Raw genomic sequence first — 14,125 nt, 5'->3', positions numbered from 1 at the left:
GGGTAAAAAATGACTTGGTGTGTGTGTGTGTGTGTGTGTGTGTGTGTGTGTGTGTGTGTGTGTGTGTGTGTGTGTGTGTGTGTGTGTCTTACATTAGATTGGCATGGACTTCATCTTGACCATAGAGGTGAGTTCCTGTTTGGTCACGTGATCACTCCGCCTCTGCCTCACCCTGGAAATATAAAAAACTAAAGTGATAAAAAAAACAAAGTCTAAAAAACTCAATCCAAGAGACACTGACCACAAAACCGCATGCTTGTGGATGTTGGATACGTGTGTGTGTGTGTGTGTGTGTGTGTGTCTTACCACACGACATAGATGAGGGAGGGGACGGTGATGAGGAGGACCACGGAGAACAATACCAGCAAAATCACCAAACCCAAATTACCTTCACCTTCAATCACAGGATCTGGGTGGGAAACAGGGAGGAAGAGAACGACACGGGAGGTCAACGACACGAGCGGAGAGACGGGGATGAGCAGATAATTTGAAGACAGAGACGTGAACGCGTGGTGAAACGAGGAAGCAAATATAGAGGAGGAAGGAAGGCTGAGCTGAATGAAAGAGTTCACACACTTTCATCCCCATGTGTTTTTGCGACGACAAAAAAAATGTCCGAGCAATATGTGTGTGTTCGGGGATTTAATTACTCTCTGGGGGGGAAGTTAATTTTAAATCCGCCATTATAGCTTTCACACAAACATCTATTTATCGCGCTGCGGGAGTAAACAAGTTACGTTCACACACATACGAACAACTGAACATTGTTCTGAACAGTAAAACAAAGCAGAAACACAGTCACACATCAACAATAAAATGTTTAAAAAAAACCCACTTATTTTGGTATTTAGAGAATTTAAAAACAATGAAGAGGAGATTTATGAGCCCAAATGGAAATGACAGCAAGAATAAAAGACAACATCTGGTTCGCAGACGAGAAATGTGATGGCAGCGTTCAGCTTTTTACTCCACTGCCCAAACTGTGTGTGTGTTTGTCTCCTGGTATACACTGTGTGTGTGTGTGTGTGTGTGTGTGTGTGTGTGTGTGTGTGTGTGTGTGTGTGTGTGTGTGTGTGTGTGTGTGTGTGTGTGTGAGAGTCTGTGTTAACCAGTGTGTCTTTACCACATGTTTGTGAGCTGCTATGTACTTAACATTTCACACTGGGCACTCACTGTAAAAAAAACACTTATACACCCTGCAGGCACAATTTACTGCAATTAGTAGTTTGGTGATGAAGCCACTGTACAATCTGACCAGAATAACAGTAAATAACATCTTCCTGGAGATTTTTGCTGCATTAACGGCTGAGGCTGCTTCTTTCTGCCAAAAATAATGAGGTTACAAAACATACTTGTGCTGCAGTTTAATTAAATATAATTCACGTGATTCAACTTATCACGCTAAAACCTTCTCTAAAGAGATAAATGTATATATATATATGTGTTGTGATTGTTTGTTCAACTCTAGCAGGACATCAGCTCCAGTGTCTCTCCTGAATAAAATCACAACCCACAACTATCATCTGAAGCAACAGAAGGAATCTCACTGTGTGTTTTTGCAGTCGAGGTCTCAGGCTTTTCTGGGAATGTACCCTCTGGCTCCTCGGTGGGTTCAGTCGTGGTGGTGTAGGCTGTAGTACAAACAGACAAGCACACACACACACACACACACACACACAGAGAGAGATCTGATTAGACACATATCTTTTAAAACTCATCATGAATCCTCCACTCCATCTGATATCTCTCTTGAATCAACATATATTGACTCGATCTGAGTAATAATTTAGAAATCAGCTCATTTGTGAATTTTCTTTCTGACCTTCCCAGGGCCGCATGAGAAGCAGGGGACTCCATTCACTCCACTGGCTCTCTGCGTCCACCTCATCGCGGGCTTGAATCTGCACCTGGTGCAGGTGGCCAGCCAGGGCGTCTAATACCACAACTGGACTCTCCTCCGAGTAGAACTGACAGAAGAAAGCAGCAGTTAATAGAAAGAAAGGCCGAGGTTGTGACAGCGGCATAACAGGAATGAGATCTGTATAAAATTATGGATTACCCTTTTATTATAACAAAAACAGCCATTTGATATGATATCAATTTTTAAAATGTTCAGCCATTGCTTGATTTAATGAGATTTAAATTCTGATTCACAAGAATTTAACAAAATCATAATTCAATCATAAATACGTCATGATGATCACTTCTCCTTTAATATGAGATTTCCACTTTAGAACCCCAGGTATTCCCACAATCCATCTCAAGCTTGATGCGACGCTCAGCTCTGACCCAGACTGCACTCACTTCAACACTGAGATGAAACCTTCTGGCTAACTCACCTCGGCCCAGTGCATGGAGCCCTGTGGCCTGTATCTGATGTGAAACACCAGGGGAAATGCATCGTCCTGCGGCCAGGAGGAGGGAAACTTCCAGGAGACGACCAGCCTCTTTGGATAACCTTCTAGCTCCTTCACCGACACGGACTCTGGAGGGTCTGGCTTCACTGCGACGAGAGAGGAATAGAAAGAAAACTAATTTCTATTGGGTTGGCTTGGTTATTTAAAAGAAGAGATGAGCTCCAGAGGGTAGAAAGTTGCTGCCTTCATTCAAAAAGACCTCCTCATTAATTATCCATCTCATTAATCTTGTTCCACACACTGTTGTATCTTTATTTATTCATGCATTTTCACACAATATCACATATCACACAAGAAAGCAGAGGCGGAGAACAGTGGTGAGAAGGAACACCAGCCTCTGTGGAGACGGTCTCAATGACTCTGAACGGCTCCGACAGTGAGAGCAATAAGAAACATGTCATGTAGACAGTGAAGCAGCAAAACAAGATAATTGAGGTCATTATATTAGGACAGAAAGGGCACGGTCGCACAAGCGGTCAGGAAGAATTGTGTGCAGCATAAGACGCCTGACATTTTATGTGTATGTGTTTTGTACTTGTGTACAGGAGAATCTTTCAGTGGTGGAAACTGACCAAGTACATGTTAATACGTAATGTACTGAGGTAAAAGATTGGAGGTACTTTTCCTTGAGTAATTAATTTCGTGCTAAGTTTTACTTTTACTAAAATCTGCAGGGAAATAATGTATTTTTCCCTCGGTCAATGTATGATGTAATATTACAATAGTTACAATAAACGTGACCTTTGCTGCAGAGTCAGATTCTGAATGCAGTTTTATCTGTCACGAGGATTTCGATATCGCAGTGTTGCTATTTTTACATTTCCACTAACTAGTATAAAAGTTCAGCACTTTTTTAATTCAAAGAAAACTTTATCAAATACCTGTCCATCTGTTTTTAATAAAAACAAATGTGTGTATTGCTTTTAGCTATTGAAGTATAAAAGACGTCCTTCTGAAGTTGAGCTATGTTCACAAGCTATTTCAAATAAGTGTTACGTTACAACTGGAAATAAAATAATAGCAAGGACAGGGCCAAAAGAATTGAAAGCCAATCTCAATAGGTTTTGAGTAACGCAGCAGCCAGTTCCAGTAGCGCTGAGAATGAAAACAAGATAAAACTGAAACATGATCAACCTTTGGCGGGAAAATCACCACCGTGCTTCACAGACATACATCAGTTCCATCAATGTGACAGGAAGAACAAGAAAATTAATTATAATCACCCCCATTCACGTGTGTGTGTGTGTGTGTGTGTGTGTGTGTGTGTGTGTGTGTGTGTGTGTGTGTGTGTGTGTGTGTGTGTGTGTGTGTGTGTGTGTGTGTGTGTGTGCGTGCGTGCGTATTTCACATGATCTTACATAGCTTGTGTAACTTGACGATGTGAAATGTGATCAAAGACCCCAGGGCGTTGGTCTCCGTGACTCTAAGAGTGTGAGAGGTCTGCCAGAAGGCGGGGTGGTCTACATCACAATGCTTGCGGGCGACATCCACGACACATGGCCTCCACTCAAGACTGTTGCCCCTGGACAACAAGAAAAAGTATTTCGGTTATTCTGTCGTGTTAAAGTTGTCGTTTAAGTGTGTTATGCTTAGGGGGAAGGAAAGCACCTTTAAGACAGGAAACAGAGAAGGTTAGACTCGCACACTCTGTGGGACATGTACTATATTTAGCGTCTTCGTATCTGATTTGTGTGTGTGACCTTGGACATTGGTGTTTCAGTTGCAATAAGCGGCTCTTACTTGAAGGAGGCGTTGTACTGGGCTGGCAGGAAGGTCCTCACCGACTCCACCCAGGAGCAGCGCACGTGTGTGTGATTGGGCACTTGACAGGAAACACTCAGCAGCCCGGGGGAATCTGGGAAATGGAAGTCAGACAGCATTCACTTTCAGGACCATGGGGGGGAGTACATTTTTTAGAGCCCTTTAAGATGTTTCTCTGTGTGTCTGTGTCCTCTTGTCCCTATTATATAAAACCAAACTATTTTAGAAGAAGCTTGTAAAAAAATCCCTGTCCCCCAAAAGGAAGTCCACTCAGGAAGCCGCTTCCCGTTTGAAACATTGACAGGAAGTGGACGGCTTTGTCCATGTGGGGACATGTGACTTTCCCCTGATTATCACTGTGGCAACAAGATGTCTTCCCATAGCCACAATAAATTAATGAATTAAAATTTTATGCTTTTTGTGAACTATCCAAAGAAATGAAGTGAACTGTGAGGGACTGGGACTGCAAAGAGAATCCACAGCACACGACAGAATGATTGAGTATCACATCCAATGACAACGCCCTACGTCTTCCTGTTCGGGCTTTAATCCTGCTGTAAGATGTAGTCTGACCCCGGGCTTTAAAGAGCCACTTTGAGCCCGAACAAGTCGCAACAAAACTTACGACCAAGCCGGAGTTTGACAGAGTGAAGGAGCAGCCCGCGGGCATCGTAGCAGCTGTAGATGCCCTGTGCCGAGTGGTCGACCTGCAGCAGGACCAAGGTGCCGTTCGATGTCACTTTGTGCCATGGCAGCGCTGAGCTGTGGTTGAGATGCCACACCACAGGCGTCCTGGTTGGGAAACACCAGAAGACTTCAGTTATTGCGCTTAGAATAAAAACACCATCAAGGCCCACGGGCTGTGGTTTTCATCCCTTACCTGATTTGCGACTTCCCGCATGCCAGTGTCACATTCGACTCCAAGTGCCCGTACTGCACGCCTGACACTGCAAACACAGACACCACATAAAATATTGAAGCACATGTCGTCTGGCTTACAGTATCTGCACACTGCACAGTATGACATGCCGTGTGTCCGCCTGTATTCATGTGAATTAAGCACTTGTTATTTACAGCAGGCTCAGCAGCAGGCTCAGCACTATGACAATAACAAGACCATAGAAGGTGAGGGAGCCACGGCCTGAGGAGACTTTGGCACAGAGTACAAAGCTGCTGCAGTGTTGTTTTTGTATAATGTTTATTATTATTACCACTACAATAAAACGATTATGCATCAGTAAATATCCTTCAGTGGAGCTGATCCCACTGAGGATCACCACACGTATTATTCAGTTTGTAAAACTTTATTAATGATTTCTCCTCATTGTCTGTTTACAAAGTAAAGTTCACTGCCTCCAGAAGATATAAGGACAATCTCCAAACCCCTGGCCCTAACTTCACAAACTAAACTAAACTAAAGTGCATCCTGTTCACTCTTCATTGTTTCAAATTGACCGTATTAATGCTGAATTAGGAAATTTCTCATCTGCATAACTTAAAGATGTGATGCCCCAAATCACTGATAGTGACATCTAGCCATTCAAATAGCTTCAGGTTTATTTGCTAATGATTTTAATGGTCTTCATCTCTATATAATTTTGTTTGTGGTGCTCATACAGTTTTAATTAGGGCCCAACCAATGAAAATCTGCCTTTCACACACATACTGATGATAGAGTTCTTTTGCCCGATGTGCGCTGATTTCTTTGTCCCTAGGGTTTGATAACAACACCTTGGGAATTATTTCTTTTAAATATATCTATTGGCTGATATCTAGGTCTCGGTACTGACATCAGCCCCCAAAAATCCAGCCAGATTATTGGCATAAATACAAAATTACTTTTGAAGAACTTAAAAAGAACAATGTCACAACCTCTCATCATACCAACAGCAACATCATTAAAGCTCATTTTGATCTGAAAACTGAGTTATGAGCAGCGCAAATAAAACCCTCTGTAACCCTGAAAACACATTTCAGACGTGTTATCTCCAAACTTGGGCACATAAAACCAAATCTAACTCCACAGTGAAATGACCAATCGATGAGTGATGAAAAATGAAGGAATAAAAACAACTTAGATGGGTGTTGGTTTAGTGAGTAAAACAACAATTTGTATTAATAAAGGATAAGATAGAAGTAGAAGCCATGTCATTGAACTGGAAGGCAGTGCGGATTTGAGGGAACACTAAGTGCAGTGTAAACCTAAACAAATATTTGTGGTGATTTGCTAAGTTGATACACTATCTGCCATATGGGAATGTATGTGCGTGCATGTTTGGCTTGGCTGCCACTTATATGAAAGCTGGCTGTTGCAGTAGATGCGGTGTGGAAAAAAACATCACATGCCCGTTTGCCACGAACACACCTTGACTAATTCTCAGCCTCGATCCCTCAGGCATGCATACTCCCTGCTGGCCTCCCCTGCCCTGGTAACACACTATCTGTCCCGAGGTTGGGTTGTATCTCGCTTCGTGTTTTCCACACACAGCCCTCTTTATCTTCTCTCCTCGCTCTTTATAAATTCAAAAGGGTCAATGTGATGACCTCAAACATCATCACCTACGACTCATGAGGCTCAAGAGGCCCTGGTAGGTGGAGAAGAAGCATATTGAGGATGTTTTTTATTTAATTTGCTGTATCGGTGTATTTATATTAGCTTTTCCATGCTGCAATAACCTCGTGTGCCCTTTAGGGACCATCTGAGTTAATCCTTAAATCAATTTTACACATACTTGACTTGCAGGCCTCTTACTTGTTTACGCTGACACCTTGAGTTCGCTTTTCTGGCCTTTCTGGCCGTACTACTGCTTTTTTAGTGGCTGCACAGACGTGAATGAAAGAGCTGGGAAATATATAGCAGCAAAGTGCTCCACGGTGATTTTGTGTTTATGCTTGTATAGTGTGTAGGAGTCTTATGCACAAAGAGAAGACACTGAGGGGAACTTTTTTTTATATAAATAAGCTACGGGAAGTGTTTTCAAGAGAGCTGCTATTTGTGTCACTATTAACAAAGCAGTGTGACATTAGAAAGACACAAACGTTTATTTTTACTTCTGCCAAGGAGGATATCTTTTCATCCCTGTCCGTTTGTATGGTGGTTGGTTTGATTGGAAGCAGGATTCTGCAGAAACTACCAGACAACTTTCCATGGAACTTGCTCGAAGGACCCATTCGTTTTTTGTGCACATCCAGATAAGTGGACAGGCTCAGGAACATGACGAGATAAAAGCGTTTTGTCAACATTTTCCTTGATTTCTGAGAGAGTAACTCATGGATCTTGATAAACTAATCAGGCTCCTCGGTCTGATATCTGTTAGTGTGTGACAGTTGGTGCAGCTTGATTTAATTTAAGGGAACTGTTGGGCCTTTGCAGAGGAATGCGCTTTTCTTTGTGCTATTCAAGTTGAGTAGTGAAGCCAAAAGACAGCGCACCAGAAATTTCAGTTATAATTTCCCCTCATTGTAGGGCTGAAGAATTGTATTTGTATAATGTATTTTCTATAAATTTGCTGTTGAGGACCCTTTTGTTTCTTGACTTAATTGGCTTTCTGTTCAACAGTGACACTGATTAATCATAATTGTTTAAATACATTGAAAAGTGATCTTTGATGACAGGTAACTCACTAACTGCTGGTGCAAGAAACAATGTTTTCATATAAACGGACCACATGTGAAGACTAACTGTTGACTGAAGCTTCGCAAATTGAGAGAACGAGCCAAAAATCTTCAGGGGTCTCAATTATGGAGATTTAAAGGTGAAACACTGAAAAGAGTCAAACTTAAAAATGGGAGCCTGTGCTAACTACGTCCCTCTGTTATTCACACTCGAAAATAAGTGAGCAAACCACTAGTTGAGTGCGACTGCCACAGGTACAAATAGACCTGAAGCCATGTTGGTTAAACAGTAATCAAAATTGTAGCCCTTGCGTTTGGAAAATAGAAATTTTGATATCAAACAGATTCATCACAAAGCCCCAAATTGCTTTAGAGAGACAGAAAACCCTCAACCAGACACCTGCAGTAAATCAAAGCTCCAAGATAAAAGAAATTTCCATATAAATTGAATGAATCATTATTTCATATCATCACAATCTTTCTATCTTATAAGTTCACCCTCTGTGTCAATCTTTTACTCTTTTGCAATCGTTTTTATTCATTCTCTCTTCAACCAGATTTTCTTTTTCCCCTTTAACCAAACACACACAGTGCACACAGATACTCCCCCCTCCGCCTGTTTCTGTGTGCGTGTGTGTGTCAGTGAGTGTGCGTGTGTGTTACTTGGGGCCTTGGTGCAGTGCAAAGACTTGGCTGCTCTGAATGTGTGTATTCATGTTTTATTGGCAGTGAAGTACATTATTCCCCAAACCCGCAGCGTTCCACTCATATCTGATTCTGCCTTTGGCAAGAGGGCCCCCCTGCACACGCACACACATACACACAAAACCACACACATATGCATTTAGGTACATATACCCGCACACACTAATGCACACAGGAAGGCTGCAAGTTTCTCCTGACATTGAAATCAGATGGCAGGCAGCACAGAAATTGCAAGCTGGGTGAAACTCAGTACTTTCCAAACAAAGAAAAAAGAACCATGGAGCTGCTGCAGGGTAGAACTAATGGGAAGGGAAAAGTCTGACAGTCTCACTCCGAGTGCTGAGGGTGTGTATTTTAACTGCTGGAGTGATTAATTCGTCTAATTTTAGAAAGAAGTAATAGAGAGAGTTAAAGAGACAGAGACAGGAGATAATAGAGTAGAAACAGACAGAAAGAAGATTACTTAATGATGTACAGATCCCAGAAAGGGGGTGAAACGCAACTTCAACAATAGATGTCTTGTTTGCTGAGAGCAAAATTGCATTTCAACAAGAAATAGGATCTCTGATTGCGGTTTTTCATGTATCCAGGTTTTATTCCACATTTTAGATGTTTACTCAATCCTTTCTTCTGCAGAAACTGAAGATACCATAAGTACTTTGAATCCAGATAAGTCAAGAACATCAAACATAGTACACAAAGGAATCTGTGCACTGGAAACGGTGTGTGCACATATGTGTGTGTGTGCATGGCTGTGCATTCGTGCATTGGGAAAATGTCATTTTAATTATTTGCATTTATACAGTGTGTATGTGAGTGTTTTACCTTCATCAGTCCAAATCTGAGCACAACTAGGATGCAGCGACAAGGACAGAAACCAGATGACTGTCAGACACACAGGACTGGACAAAAGGCCTGGCATCTACAAATGGAGAGAAAGAGGAACAATAATTAGTCGTTGTTTTTAAGCCTCACTATAGCAATGACAAACCAAAGTAAAGGTTGCTTGGTAACAACAGGTAATCATGTCACAAATGAAGCCAGCTTTTTTCGTTAGTACCGCAAAATAAAGAGAAAATTGGTAGCTTCTCTCTCACACTAGTTAAGTTGTTGTGGTCTTTCTCAAAATTTAAAATACTCTGAGAAATACTATTTCTGTTTCCACTGGCTTTACTTTTCCTAGAAACTCGGGGAAAAGTAAAGTCTTAGTACAACTTGGAAAACTGATCCACCTTCCAGTTTTGTGCCGTAAAACCACTGAACACATTTCCTATTTAAACGAACCAACAGAAGATGGTGTATAAAAGTGCATTATACTATAAACTAGTGATGGAACCCTGGGGAAAAAGACATGGAACACATATGGAACTGACTTTCCATCTCTCCCACTAAAGTTCAATACCATAAAACAAATGAATTACACTCCCCTGCGGTCATGACATGCGTCAGGAAGTTATGAGAGTGTGATTTGATGCCGCTGATATTTTTATCCACAGGGAGCATTCATGACAGACAGCCGAATGCATAACTGTACTGTGTGTGTGTCGTGTTTGCGTCCAAGTGTTTTAACACACACACACACACACACACACACACACACACACACACACACACACACACACACACACACACACACACACACACACACACACACACACACACACACACACACACACACACACACACACACACACACACACACACACACACACACACACAGCTCTTATCCAGGTCCATCAATATGCCCTCAGGCTGATGTAATTTAGAAAATCAAAACATACACAGATAGTGGAAACTGCTGTGTGAGAGAGACTAAATAAGGGTCTATGAACACGATGAAGAGGGAAAGTGGAGGAAAGTGTATGAGAGGCTGAACACCTGAGGCCAAACACACTCACAGTATCTTATCTCTGGTGTCACTTCTCTTTACGGAGCTGAATGCGTGATGTCCTCACAATACCGACAACCGGGGTCGCAAAAAGTTTGAGACCGTTCGCTTTCGATCAAATCAGAAAGTGGTCCCCACCCTCACAAAACTTGTTCTCTGAGCTCAATTGTGGAAAAAAGAAACAATGGTTTCTCACACACATGCAAAAGCTGGACCAAATTAAAACGAAAATCTGAGAGTCTGCAAAAGATAGGAATAAATATAAAGGAGCACACCCTCAAACAGGCAGATGGGAGCAAAAAAAAAAAGTGCATGAAAAAGCATGAATGAGTACGTGACAATCCAAAGTTCTTGTTGAATTAAATACGTCAATAGTTTCTCTATGACTACTCATCACCCTACTTTGCATTTGAACAGTTCTATGTCGTGTTTCTACAGAAACAAAGCCAGACCTTTACTGACTAAGACGGTCTGATGGGATTGACACGAAGCAGAAACAGCCCACTGCTCTTTTTGTTGTAGTTCTCATTCTCTGGATTTCTTTCAATGTCAAACACAGCTTTGCTTCAATAGAAGAAAATGGGGGATGAGTGATGAGCTGGAGGTGGAGAGTCACTGACTGTGACGTGGATTCTTAAAGCCAGAGAAACATAAGCACACAATGTACACAGAGAGGAGAGCAGGCAAACAAATCAAATGTTGCATGAATTTACGATATTCAAGCTTCAAATCATTTTAATAGGGACGATATTCTCATTGATTCGGTTTCATTTAACCTCTAAATACCTCTTTCTCTCTCCAGTTCTAGTACATGAAAGGTTCACACTGACTTCTTCTAAATGAAGCAAGATTTGCAGACACATTGTACGTGTACCGACAGGATGTTCATCCGCTGTCAGCTTACTGTTATTTACTTGTCATTCTTCTTGTCAAGTGCTTTGTATGGAGCGGCAGAGGAAAAACCTAAACAAAGTTTATTTTAAAAACTGACAAGTCGAGTCCTGCAGCACTCACACCTTCTCCGGTGGCCACAGAAAAATCACAAAGAAAAATATGTCCGAGAGTATCATGAGTTTAGACTGAAGCTAAAGACGGTTTATGTTGTTATTAGTGACAGGCAGCAAGAAACTGAAATAGTACGCTGGAGGAAATGTCCGATAAAAGTCAGACACAAAGACAATACATCTGTTTTGAGCCCATTTTCATACTTGGGAAGTATGTGCACCCAAATCTGGGAAACTTTAGCTTTACCTTGTAGCAACCAAACGCAGCATTTGAAGGAACTACCGTGGAAGAACTACAATTGTGTGATTCTGGGTTACACAAATAAACCGCTTTAAACCTTGCAGCGTGGTTCTTGGCTATGTAAGCATGAGGTCACACAGCCAAACAGCTCATTGTGTTTGTTTAAACCACAACAATAACATAATAAACATTTCATCCAAACAACAAGGTGCTATGTTTGGCTCATACATGTGCGACGAGGCCGCCAACGTCTAAACATTGGTGACAAAGCGTTTGGTAATTGGGAGACAGGAAGTACAACTACTGTAGGTCAATGTTGGGTTCTGTTTAACGATTTGGTTCTGAGTCATTTAATGAGGATGATACTGTAACAGTTGTGTGAGTCAAACAGGACAAAGACTTTTGGATTGATATACAGGAGGCTGGCAAACAAGAAAGAGTGAGAGAGAGAAATATCAGAGAGTCAGTCACAGGGCGATAGAGGTACAGCGAAGGGCAACACGCACCTGCGACGCATGGCGGGCATCAAGACACCCATGGCTTTTGTTCCCTTTGTAAACCCACACCCGCAGCCTCGGGATACACCACCGTCCTCTTAACCAAAGTAAACACATCTCAATGGAAAAGCAGAGTATCCCTCTCTCTCACTGCACAAACCAACAAACTGAGTCAAGACCGATCAGCTAAACCTCTTTCATGGAACTAAGTTAAGTTAAGTCACCCGTAACCAATGTCCTTTTGGTTTTACCTTCACCCATATTTGTTCTGCCTCATTGCACAAAGAGTTGGACCCCACAGAATAAAACAAACCATAACAAAACTGCACCACTGTGGGAAAAGCACAAAGGCCCACTTATCGTCACATTTTTGGTCAATCTAAATCCCCTTGGCCGGACTTTCAGAACATATTAAAGCAATTTCAGAGCAAACTACACATGCAGCACGCTATTAGATATGAAGAGTGGATTTCAGTGTCTCCTTTTCCCATAAAGTGATGCATGTATCTGCCAAAACAGAACAACAGATGAAGAAAGTAGTCCAGTTGACACCAACAGCAAGTCAAATTCTCCCAAAACGTTCACGGACTTCTTCAGATGTATCGAGGGGAAGGGACGGACTAGATTTCCACTGCTGTCTTCTGATATAGCACGGCAGTGATACATTCACCACCGGGGCACTGTTAACTTCACACAGGGAACTCAGCAAATTCAAATCTCGCCGACTCCCCTCTCCTTCACTTGTTTACGTTCCCCTTTTCTTTGTGTCCATCCCTCCCCTGAGGTTTTCTTCCCCCTCTTTGCATTCACTACGGTTTGTACCAGCGACCCAGTGTGTTTACAGGACTGGTAAAGACATCGTTAGACATTGTGTTTAGACCCCCTGGTGGCTGGCTGCACTTTGAGTCAAATACCTCCTTCATGGCGATTGGTCAAGCGTGTGCCGCGGTGGGACCTTGATACCGCAGCTCCGCACCACGATCCCTCCTGCGCAGTCTTGCAAAAGTAAAAGACGTCTGTGTCTGTTTAAGGGCTTTTTCTTGAGCAAGCTACAAACTGTTGTTGGCTGCCTCGTAAATCTAATGGTGGTGAGTATTTGACACTCAAAACATAGAAAAATAAAACAAAAGGGGTCTGCGATTTTTTCTAAAATGGCAGAAGTACAACTATGATATCTTACTTTATATCTTGATGAGATTGTTATATTTACTGCCAAAAAGGAAAAATGCCTCCAGCAATTCGTCAAGTGAATAAGCAGACAACATTTGCCAAATTTCTTAAATAGGTTAAGGGAATATTGATTCAAATGCTTTTTAGCAAACTCTATCCTGATGATAAATCCCATGGACAGTTGTCCCGCCCGTGTCCACCACTTTCAGTCCGTGTCCCTTTTCGTTTTCAGAGCTCGACATAACCTTTTTTTCCCCCGGTCGGCTCTTCAGTGAGTCCCCGGCCATGTTTTCCATCCGGCTAATGCCAGAATGTTCAAGGTTCAGTAAACATATTTGTGTCAGACTTTTCTAATGGATTACTCTCTCCCCTTTCCTGCTTCCCTCCGGAGTAACTAGCAACCAGAAAATGCAGGCTACATCTCCTCGCACCCCCCCCCGCACCCATCCATTCTATCAATTCTCATTTGCTCTCCCTTATCTCCCAAGTCCCCTTCACCACCTTTACGGAGCTATTTTCTCCCTCCATGCCTGCTTGTGTTTTTCCTGCACAGGCTCTTTACTTTTCCATCTCTAATGCCAGACAGTGCAAAGTCCAGTAAACATATTTGCACAAAGATATCTAATGATCCTGCCCTAACACTTGGAAACAGTGCTGTTCCCTGAGAGCAAAGTGCTAAGCTGCCCTCGTGCCCCTGAGCAACACGTTCCTGCTCGTACTTGTGTGTCAGATGACCTGTTGCCTCGAGTGTTGTTTTTTTTTTTTTCTTCCTCCTAACCCGGCTGTGTTTGTGTGACCGTCTGCTTGGGAGGATTTTTTCTAAATGC

The 14,125-nt window shown here is 42.2% G+C and overlaps 1 protein-coding gene across 2 annotated transcripts in view; it reads right to left on the bottom strand.

The window, feature by feature from the left end:
• The window catches only part of il11ra (interleukin 11 receptor, alpha), a 45,059-nt gene that overhangs the window by 5,239 nt on the left and 25,695 nt on the right, over positions 1-14,125 (bottom strand). The window contains exons 2-11 of one of the 2 annotated variants that reach the window (XR_007034986.1): positions 9,324-9,420; positions 5,059-5,125; positions 4,804-4,970; positions 4,158-4,272; positions 3,776-3,939; positions 2,340-2,503; positions 1,823-1,967; positions 1,548-1,631; positions 307-409; positions 93-188 (exon numbers count right to left, since the gene is read on the bottom strand). Coding sequence is in view for 1 of the 2 variants with exons in the window: in XM_047344494.1 (XP_047200450.1) it covers positions 94-172; positions 307-409; positions 1,548-1,631; positions 1,823-1,967; positions 2,340-2,503; positions 3,776-3,939; positions 4,158-4,272; positions 4,804-4,970; positions 5,059-5,125; positions 9,324-9,420 (1,185 nt within the window). In the remaining variant the exon portion in view is untranslated. The remainder of the gene's footprint in view (positions 1-92; positions 189-306; positions 410-1,547; positions 1,632-1,822; positions 1,968-2,339; positions 2,504-3,775; positions 3,940-4,157; positions 4,273-4,803; positions 4,971-5,058; positions 5,126-9,323; positions 9,421-14,125) is intronic. The other variant, XM_047344494.1, reaches the window with a different exon arrangement.

Source organism: Hippoglossus stenolepis, chromosome 18 (assembly GCF_022539355.2).
Source record: "Hippoglossus stenolepis isolate QCI-W04-F060 chromosome 18, HSTE1.2, whole genome shotgun sequence".
Classification (NCBI taxonomy): Eukaryota; Metazoa; Chordata; class Actinopteri; order Pleuronectiformes; family Pleuronectidae; genus Hippoglossus; species Hippoglossus stenolepis.
Note: the sequence above shows the minus strand (reverse complement) of the source record. Positions and strands in the feature narration are given on the sequence as shown.